Below are 10,706 nucleotides of genomic sequence, written 5' to 3' on the forward strand. Positions count from 1 at the left end.
AAAAAATGAATTACGATCCCTCAAAATTCATCGTCGGCCGCGTGGCCTAATGGATAAGGCGTCTGACTTCGGATCAGAAGATTGCAGGTTCGAGTCCTGCCGCGGTCGAACGTTTTGTCAGTCTTCCTTCCAATCATTTGCTGCATTGTCTCTCCAAGCAAAATTTAACTCGAATACCTCCGCCACAAGAAAATCGCTTTGCTGTGGTTTTGAATGCATCTGTATCTTCAAATATATATGTTTTTTCACCCAGCCTCCTCATGTGGATGTAAAGGAGGAGGCACAGTGTCGCTGTCGGTCTTATTTCACTGCAACACCTGCCTCATTCCAGCCTTATGATGAAGCCACGCTTCCCCTAAATGGTAGCTTTGCCAAAGGATGTTTTTTTGTGTGTGTATTCCTCGAAATGTCTCTTGTTCTAGGATAACGTGGAATTTTTAATGCTGCTGTGTTTTGTTGTGTTGCTTCTCATCAGACGATGGCGGATGACACTGAGGATGTTGAGCTGGACTTTGCAGCTGACGAGCAGGAGAGGGCGCGGAGAAGCGCAGTCATAAGGTGCACTGCAAGACATATTATCACATAATCTCAGTGTTTTTGCTCTAATTCATGTAAAATCAGCATGGATTGCTTCCAGCTTTGTGCAGTTATTTGCATCTAAATCAACTTCATAGGACAAGTATATGCAAGGGTTTGCACATTGAGTGTTTTCTAATGTAGAACCTTTATATGTCACATTTATTGGAGCTGAGTGGCATAATCAAGTTACAGGATTTTCTGTGGCTATGCAGTCACCCCCTGTCTAATATTGTTCTTTAATCACTTTCAAATAGCTGTGAAAGGAAACCAGGTGTCCTTAAGCTTTTGGGTGCTCTCTTAATGACAGAATTTGCTTCAGCTTTGATACAGATTGAAATCTCCAATAGCAGATGTTCAAGTGTAACAGATTGTCATACATGACATTGTATTTCACTAAAATCCTCCATTAGCTGTGGTTTATGTTCATGTATTCTCGTGCCTGTCTCTTTAAGAGCCTGCGTGTGTGTCCCCGCGGCAATGTGTACCGAGCATGCGTACTCTGGCCAGAGCTGTAATCTGCATGGCCAGAGGTGAGTCACAGTTTGAGCACGCTCCTCTGACAGAAGTTTTTATAAGTTATTATTTGTGTCTTAACTGTAGTATTAAGCGCTGTAGGTGATTTTGTCTAGTGTGAAGATAATTTTAAGTCATTTTCGTGAAGTTCTGTTGCTGAAATATGTGTTTTTATTGCAAGGGTGGGTGTAAAGCTAACTGCTAGGCTAGCGCTAGCAGTTAGCCTCCCTTGCCAGTCTGAATGTGTGCATGTGTTGTTTTTTTTTTTTTGTCAGAGAGAGAGAGGAGAGTTGCCGCTGAAAGCACACCAGCTCATGTGTGATTGATTTCGTTGAAACAGGTACGAGAATAGCTGTTATGTCACTTGTTTTGTTCTGTAATTAGTTTTCTGTATGCTTTTTGTTTATTCTGTCCCTAAAATATTACATTTATCTGAAGGTATTTTCCTAAGGATTATATTTGCATTAATATTCATTTGTTTTGATTTATTCTGATCGATATGTTTTATAATTGCTTCTTTTGTAAGACATTGGTTGTGTTTTTTTTTATATTTTTGTACAAGTATATTTTATATGAGAGCTGTAATCTGCATGGCCAGAGGGAGAGAGAGGAGAGTTGCCGCTGAAAGCACACCAGCTCATGTGTGATTGATTTCGTTGAAACAGACATTAAAAATTATTCAGACTCAGACCTGGCCCTGAACTTCATTTTCTGTGACACAACGCAGAGAAGGAAAACCAAACCGGTCACACAAGCAGAATAGCAGATATGATAAAATTAGATGAGCTGTATTAAAAGAGAAGAAATAAGGTTAATATTTCGTAAATGTAATGATTTTTTCAAAATTTTATTTTATTATTTATTTATTTATTTATTGGTCTGCATTTGTTCTCATTGTTTAACTCCACAAAAGAGGTGTCAACATTGTATGAGATTGATGCATATTTTAGTCTTGCAGCCAAATATTTTAATATTTAGTGCGTGTGTGACCATCACCGGCCCTCCCTGAGAGCTAAGCAGATATTCTTTATTAGAATTCCCTATTATGAGCCAGGGAGGGCAGTGCTACACCTCAGTGATGTGTGGGGGAAACAAAGACTGGACAGGACGAACAGGATGAACAGGATGAACAGGGATAGAAAATAACAGGCAGTGCTATTGCAATTAAAGATTGAAAGGTGGTGTGTTATTCCCAACTACTAACTGCCCATCAATAAAACAGAAAGAAAAAAAATAAATTAAAAAAAGAAAACCAACACAAAAGAAAAAGAGATTCAATAAATAAATAAACAAACAGTACTGAGCACCATAATTGTGGATGTCTTGACAGTATAGAATAGGATGGAATAGAATAGGCCAGAAGAGGATACCAGTGAAGGAGAGAATGAGTTTAGGGTAGAAACTCTGGAGAGATTCTCAGCATCATTCGCTGACAATGGGACTCAGCAGTAGCTGGCGAGACCTGGTCAAACATGCAAGTGGAAGGACCCCGAAGCCCAGAACAGCAATCATGGCAAGGCAGGGCCAAGCCAACAGGGCGCCCCTCCCCCTGGGCCGTAGGAGCCACAGGGCGGCGCCCCCAGAGAGCCACCGGGGCCACCGTGAACGACGTGGACTTGGAGAACAAGAGGGAGCAGCTACCGACACCCCCAGCGTGCCAAGACTGACCCAGGCGGCCCGGGGCATGAGGACCCACCCGCCACCCAAACCCCAACCCCGCCCACCCCAGCCCCCACCCCACCATCCCGCCCGCCCACCCCCACCCCCGAGGGGGCCAATGGCCCCACACAGCCAGGAAGCCAGAGACAGGGGCCGAGCGGCCCACCGAAGGGGCGGCAACAAGCCCAGCACAAAGCAGGCCGCCACCGGGAGCCGGCCAGAGGAAATCGGAGCCGGGACCCGATGCGAGTCCAGAGGGTAAAAATGGACAGTGTGGTGGGGCCCGGCGACGCCGACAGGGAGGCACCCCGCATACCCCCGCACCAGGCCCCAGGTGAGCGCAGTACAACCAGGGCCCCCACACCCCGCAATGCGCCCTGACAAATCCACCAGGACAGAGCCACCACACGCCACCAGCCCGCAGTACAGCTACAGCGCACACCAGGACGGCCAATCCAGCCCCCGCAGCCCACCAAGAGCCACCGCACCAGCCTGGACCCGTCGGGCACGCAGGAGAACCCCCACAGGTCCCGGGGACCCTCCAGCCCCCCCCCCCCCAAACGTTCATCCAAGTCAACTAAAACTACTTCAGGAATCATTTCTGGAAGGTGTATGAGTGGACAGCTCAGTTCCTGGATTTGAATGTTGGATTTAAAGAGGGCGGCACAGAAACCAAACAATATTACTAAGAGTTTTTGCACATGAAGAACAGGCTATAGTTTCTAAAGGGTGTTAGGAGCTGCTGAAAACATTTAGTGAAGGTCATAAAGGTGAAAAGTTATTAATGTTGAAATAAAGTTTGGGGTACCACAGTGTTTATTGGCCTTTTTTGGGCTAGTTAGTGCTGTTAGTAATCTCAACTTTAGGTGCATTATTAACATTTCTTTGTCAAAGAACGGTATCATTAAATTGAATTCACATCAATAGAATGTTTTGCAGGATTTTAACTGCAGTTCTATGGCAGCTTAGTTCTGTAAAATGTTAGTCTGTTTGAATATAGTAAAAATTGTTGACTTTTTCTGCTCAAAGCTTGCTGTGCAACAAAGCTGACCCTGCCTGCTCCAGTTTTTCCTTTATTTCATTGACATTTTAGGCTTCTCATTCATTCCTTCTTCTGATTCCAGACACCCTCTGGCCTCCTTTTTCCACCTCTTCTTCCGAGTGGTGGCCATCGTTGTGTATCTGCTGTGTGACTGGATCAGCAAGAGCTTTGCATCATGTTTTGTCCTCATCATCGCTCTGCTCTCTTTCGACTTCTGGTCTGTGAAGGTGAGGCGGCAAATAGGTCTCCTGTTCTGTTCACTATGTAAGGTTTGATTGCTCATGGTTGTGTTGTTGTTTCAGAATGTGACCGGCCGGCTGTTGGTGGGGCTTCGCTGGTGGAATCAGATCGACGAGGATGGGAGGAGCCTTTGGGTGTTTGAGGCCAAAAAAGTGAGATGCTACTCAGTGGTTTTTAGTTTGTGTGAGCAATTTTGGTGTATTAAACATTGGCGTTTTGTTATATATACACTATTGTTCAAAAGCTTGGGGTCACTTACAAATAACCTTGTTTTTGAAAGAAAGCTTTTTTTTTTCAATGAAGATGACATTAAATTAATGAGAAATACAGTCTAGACATTGTTAGATACATAGATAGATAGATTAAACCTTTATTGATCCCACAGCGGGGAAATTTACAATGTGGTAAATGACTATTCTAGCTGGAAATGACTGATTTTTAATGGAATATCTCCATAGGGGTACAGAGGAACATTTCCAGCAACCATCACTCCTGTGTTCTAATGCTACATTGTGTTAGCTAATGGTGTTGAAAGGCTAATTGATGATTACAAGACACTTGTACAGCTCTGCTAGTACATGAATTAAAGTGTGAGTTGTCTGGGTGACCCCAAACTTTGAACGGCAGTGTATGTATGTGTGTGTTTGTGTAGGCGTCCCGGGGCAGTAACACTGGAACAGAGGCAGAAGCAAGAATATTCTGGCTTGGCCTGATCATCTGTCCTCTCATTTGGACCTTCTTCTTCTTCACCTCCCTCTTCTCCCTGAAGATTAAATGGCTGGTAAGAGATACATGTCGCTTGAGTGCATATTCAGCAGAGCTACATCACATAATGTCGGTGTTAAATGCATTTGTCCGTCTCCCTCAGTCACTGGTGGTGGCCAGTATTTCCCTCCAAGCTGCTAACCTCTACGGCTACCTACGCTGTAAGGCGGGAGGGCAGAACGGCCAACCTCCAGACAAATGCTCTTTCTCAGGACAGCACCTCCTCCAGCGCGTGAGTGACTGATTGCATCATTTAGCTGTTGTGCAGCTAACATGCCACTGTTAATTAACATTCTAATGATAAATCCTCCTCTTGCAGCCAGACATCATCTTTGGGATACTGTGAAGGTTACCTCTTGCACCTGTGCTGCACTTTGTGTGTAAGAAAAAGATTCAGAGCTGTCTCATCCCCAGAATTTCCTGGAACTGCACCTTTACTTGAGTGGCTTTGTGTCTTGTGCATGCCTTTGTTTCATGCTGTGGACTGTTTATTTCACACACTGCCCGTGGATTGGTCTGGCTGTTATGTAAATAAAAGAGAAGTGCATTTTACACTTATTGCTGTTGGTTAACCTCCACATAACTGCAATTAATGAAATAAGTAAAAATCAAATAGATATTCAACAGCCATCTCAACTGTGATTGAAAATGTTCTGTAATTGTAAAACAGGAAATGCTATTTGGTGATAATGAATGCAACCTGGAGGTTTTTGAACTTCAGGGCACCATATAATGTATGTATGCAAATAAATGGACAAATGAGTGTGAAAACTAATAAATAGGCATAACTAGGGATGTCTGATATTGGCTTTTTGGCAAATAAACGATATGCCAATATTGTCCAACTCTCAATTTCCGATTCCGATATCAACTGATACTGATACCGATAAATGTGGGCTATTTAACTAATTTTAGGTAACATCACATATCTCCTGTCATGGAATTAACACATCATGCCTGATTTTATTGTGATGCTCCATTGGATGCATTCTCAAATGCAACAAGGCTTTCAAATGTAAACATTGTCTCCGAAAAATAAGAAAATTACTTCAACTTAAGTTGTGGAAAAAATGCCATATATACATTTTTTAATTGTCTCAAACAACAGTTCATACTCTCCGTCCCTCCCTCCATCTCTCTATGAGTCCGGTAAATGCCAGAAATCCAGGCATTTATGAGTTTTCATGATAGGTATAAAAAAACAAACAAAAAAAAAACAACCTGATAACCACTGTTCCCTCTAAGCTGCGCGCGTGCGCAATTGCGCACTGCTGACACGGTCTCCGCGCACAGAAAAAAAAATCCAACCGAAATTGTAAATAAAATAAACATGTAACAATTCATTCTGTGCTATTTTTCAGTGTGAGTCAGTGAGTGACCGGTGACTGGCTGCTGCAGCCAATGATGCGATTCACATACGTATTTACCATAGACTGTATATAATGGTATTTACGCAGCTAATCAACGTCAGGCGTCCTTATGTGCAGCCATCGTTGTTCTCATAGATATGAATGAGTAGATAGGACACGCCCCTTTGAGCTGCGGTGCTACGGTGAGGTTAAGCTAGTGAGGGCAAAGTGTCAGTGCATTCCGTTGATGTAGACGGCGTGAAAACGGAAGCAACAAGGATGCTGTCTCACTGTGCTGCATACAATTACACACTACGTCATACGATTGAGACAAGGAAACTTGGAATGACTTCATAGGTAAGAATCGTTTTTGGCTCTTTTTTCATGATGAAATCTTGTTGAGAGCTTCCAGTCTATGAGAGCTAACGAGTTAGCCACTAGCAAAACACTAAGGCGAGCTAGCAGCTTGACAACCAAATACCATACGATTAACAGTAGCTGTAGTATAGTTGTACAAGCAGTAGTAGTAATACTAAAAGTACAAGCAGTAGTACTATAAAATAGCTGTTAGAGTCATAGAAGTAGTATCAGCATTTGTAGTAATATTACAATTTGTAGTAGCAGTGCCAGTATCAGCAGCAGTACTTGGTGTACTATCACTACTACTAGTAGTAGTCACATTGCTATTACTACTACCAATAGTAGTTATAAAGCCTAATTCATGTATATCCAGATTACCATCTATGTTCTTCCTCCAAACCCATTTTATGATTGGGATTACAGGCAGTTCTTTAGGACTGCTCTCAAATAATTCAAAATTCATCTCTGCACTTTTAAACTTTATTTTTATTTTTTCTGTTAAAAAATTTTGCCACCCTTGTATATATTGTAAATAAAACTGCTGTAACAATGTAAATTTCCCCTGGAGTGGGGAGAAATAAAGAACTTTATCTTATCTTTATCTGTTACTAAACAAGGTTATACTTATCAAATTAAATAGCTCTGGTCTCCAGTATATTGGCGAATTCGGTTATTTGTACTTAATGTATTGGCATGATTTCTTTTTAATGTGTTGTGTACAGACTTAATTACTTCTCTGTCTACTTTTCTTACTCAATGTAGGTTTCCCAGAGACTATGGGTTGAGGAGGAATTGGAAGTTTGTCGGCTTAGACCTGGTGTCATTCCATCAGTGTTAAACTTCCCGGCTCATCTTGGAAGAGTACGTGCCAGAAAGACCACGACCAAGCAGCCTTGAGATCTTAGACAGCGTCTCCCTCAGGTGGGTGTCGACGGTGTTCACAGTCAGGTCTGTGGTAATCCCGTCAAAAAACAAAACAGAAAAAATCTAGATTATAAATCAACATGTAACCAAAGCACTCTGTGTATAACGCCATAGTATATGATGTAGTTCAGAAAATGTCAAAGTATAGTATGCTTTACTGAAGAATAACATAGTATGGCCTGTAGTTCATAGTACAGCATGTCGGCAAGAAGAAAAAAAAAACATAGATTATTATATGGTTCAAAAAGTGCAAAATGATAGGATGTTGCCTAAAATTGTCATGTATGATATGTGGTTCAAAAAATGTCATAGTGCAGTATATTGTCAAAATAGTATGTTATTCAAGAAAACATCAGAGTATAATATGTCGTCTAAAAAATCCCATAGAATAATATTTCATTGCACAAGTAAAAGTAATAAATTTTAAACTGTTCGAATTCTTATATGTTGTTAAAAAACAACAAAAAAACTAAAACAAAAAAAGGTCAGTAATATGTCAATTAAAAAAGCCTATAGTATAGCGTGTCGCCCAGCAAACATCATAGCATAGCATGTCGCTCTAAAAACGTCACAGTATAGCCTTTAATCCACAGCTGTCAGTAGGTGAGGAGCAACACAAAAACAGTCCAAACGCTGGTTTCCAGAGGGTTAGACGAGTATTCATTTGAAAGAGTAAGTTTACAACAACACTTGTGAGGGGGTTTAAAAACAAATGGGTGTTAGTAAAATAAAAATAAATAAACAGAACTAAAAGTGAACTTCTTGTTGACATTGATGGGCATTCCAACCAGGAACAAAGTAAAAGATAATCAATACGAAAAAAAACTCTTCCTGTTCACCTCTTAAAACCCAAAAACACACCGCAGTAGCACCCTAAACTGAAACTACCAATGGGTTCCCTGTTTTCCTTTCTGAACAATTCAAAGGTCCCTCTCTATCTCCCCACACATCCACCAACCACTGGAACACATCTCCAAAGTTCTGCTGGGCCAGCTCAGCTTCCCCTCAGAAGAAGTGCCGCCACCTGCCAGATGAAGGAGCCTTTTGAGAGGCAGCTGGCATCGTGATTTGACTGTGCTTTGGTCTGTTCCAATCCAGCTTCAGCTCCAGAGACGGCAGGCGGGACGAGTCAACGGAGGCCGGGTGGACGAAGGCATGCAGCTGAGTACAATCCAGAAAACAACAGAGGAAGAGTGCAGGGCCAGAACAACCAGAGTAGCATCGTATGTCTCTTAGAAAACATCATAGTATAGCCTTTGGTATGAAAAAACGCCATCATATACATCGTATATTGTACAAATAACAAGTCAAAGGAAAGAGACATACATTGTAGAATTGTAGTAATTGTGGGTTGACTGATTTACTGATTTATCAGTATTTTATTTTTTACTGATTTACGGTAATGAATACATTTAAAAATGGTGCTACTTTGGCTCTGAACCTTTATCTATCTGTATTCGCTCTGTCTTCTGGAGTGATTTGATTGGTTATACGTCACGAATAAAACTCCTTTAACTTAACATCTGTAAACAAAACAAAAACGTATCAACAAAGTTTTCTGTTAGAGTTTGTGTTCTTCTAAATTTAACTCCAAGATTTTAAATACTTTCATTTACTGAAAATGAATATCTACTCCAAATGTCTCACTAATACTCATTATCAGCCTTAAAAACCCACAAAACACCCCTCTATACTTGACCACACTTAGTACAGTCCAGTTCCCCCTTCTATAAACCTGCTTGGAATCTTCCACTTCCTGTTTGTCAAAGTGGCCTTCTACCTGGACAGGTTTTGTTGGAGCTCATGCAACAAACATTTTGGGTAACTGCACTTTAATATGGATGGATGACACTGCATTAGAGTCTGTTTTAATGAGACTGAGTCAAGATGTGTAGCTCTGTCATTAAATAGTAAATTATTTTTCAGAATTCACAGAGAAAAGTCTGAAATGTTTGCTAGGTTAGCGTCCCACATGTTCTTTGGCTCAGCTAAAGCTAACTCTCTCCAACTTCTGGATCTCTTGAGTTGCTTGTTGTTAAAATATCTTGCTAGAGGTGCTGAAGCTCAGAAAGTCTGAGATGTTTGTTCAAAATAAGCTCATTTTCAAGTCTTATCCGAACTGTCCTCTTTTGTTTGAACTTTCCCTAAACTTAGGAGTTAATGACAGAGCAGCACATCCAGACTCAGTCTCATTTATGTAGCGATTAAACTTCAGTGTCATTCATTGATGTTAAAGTGCAGTTTTTCAAATGTTTGAAAAGGCGGAAGACGATGTGAAGAGAAAGCTCCAGAGGATGAATATCACACATTTACATTGGAAATTAATGTCCTTTAATTAGACATTGTCATACAAAAGTTGGATTTCCCTTTGTTGAGTGTTTTGTTGATGTTGGTTTCTAAATGTTTTCTGACACTCGGCCCCAAAGATTAAAACCTACGGCTCAAAAGCTGCAACAGTTCACACATTATCAACTATCTTTCTGACTAAACTAAGATAAAAAGTGAAAAACTGTCTGATTCCTGCATCATGAATGTAAATCTTTTTGGTTTTTATGACAGTAAACTGAATATATTTGGGCTTGACATTTTATAAACCAAAACAAGAAATGAATTACTGGAGAAAACGACAGATTAATGGACAAAGAAAATGTGTTTTCTAACATATATGGCTGAATTACTCCAACATTACAAGATACATACAATTTTAATTCAATTTTATTTATATAACGCCAATTACAGGTCAAATTGTCTCAAGACTTTATATTTTTTTGTCATATTTAAAATATGACAAAGTAAGAAATTTAAACCTCTTGACTAATCCAATTTATTTTTTAGTTTTTAAGAGACTAATTGACAATTCAAACTTTGTCCGCTAAAACTAATAAACATGAGGTCAAATAGAAGGAAGAGTTTTAAATACTGCAGTCCCACGACGACAAGAATAAAGTTTGTCACCAAAAACTAAATCTGCTTGTGGATTCCATGAAAGTCCTAATAAAGGATAATCAAGTGTGATACTAAAGGTTTGTGGTGCTAAAAAGCTCCAAGTAAAGATATCATGTTGAATATCTGGATGGAGGGTGATAAAAGTTGACCTTCCTTCATTTCTCTGGAGCGACTCCATGGATTTTATGGATGGTGGTTAAAGACCTGCTCTTCTAGTGGTCTTCCTTCTAGTTGCTGTAAAAAGTCAGTCCATCCTGGCCGACTTCAACACCTCTTCATGACAACTTGTTCTGCCTCCGACCTGGTGGAAACTCCAGAAAATCGGGAAA

At 40.6% G+C, this 10,706-nt stretch overlaps 1 protein-coding gene and 1 non-coding gene across 2 annotated transcripts; both read left to right on the plus strand.

Annotated features, from left to right (window-relative positions):
• Positions 1 to 35: 35 nt before the first annotated feature.
• On the plus strand, positions 36 to 108 carry trnar-ucg (transfer RNA arginine (anticodon UCG)). The gene has a single exon. It is a non-coding gene; the product is annotated as a tRNA-Arg (tRNA).
• A 26-nt stretch (positions 109 to 134) lies between these two features.
• Positions 135 to 5,593, plus strand: LOC111563197 (Golgi apparatus membrane protein TVP23 homolog A). The gene is made up of 7 exons (XM_023262163.3): positions 135 to 362; positions 476 to 558; positions 3,876 to 4,020; positions 4,096 to 4,185; positions 4,686 to 4,814; positions 4,902 to 5,030; positions 5,118 to 5,593. Exons 1-7 carry the CDS (start codon positions 360 to 362, stop codon positions 5,142 to 5,144), a joined length of 606 nt encoding a protein of 201 aa, XP_023117931.1. The 5' UTR covers positions 135 to 359; the 3' UTR covers positions 5,145 to 5,593.
• The last annotated feature ends 5,113 nt before the right edge of the window (positions 5,594 to 10,706 follow it).

This window comes from Amphiprion ocellaris, chromosome 3, assembly GCF_022539595.1.
Source record: "Amphiprion ocellaris isolate individual 3 ecotype Okinawa chromosome 3, ASM2253959v1, whole genome shotgun sequence".
Classification (NCBI taxonomy): domain Eukaryota; kingdom Metazoa; phylum Chordata; class Actinopteri; family Pomacentridae; genus Amphiprion; species Amphiprion ocellaris.

Coding starts and splice junctions, on each gene's coding strand:
- LOC111563197 (XM_023262163.3), top strand. Junction 559..3,875: donor CGGAGAAGCGCAGTCATAAG/GTGCACTGCAAG, acceptor TTCTGATTCCAG/ACACCCTCTGGCCTCCTTTT. Junction 4,815..4,901: donor CCCTGAAGATTAAATGGCTG/GTAAGAGATACA, acceptor CGTCTCCCTCAG/TCACTGGTGGTGGCCAGTAT.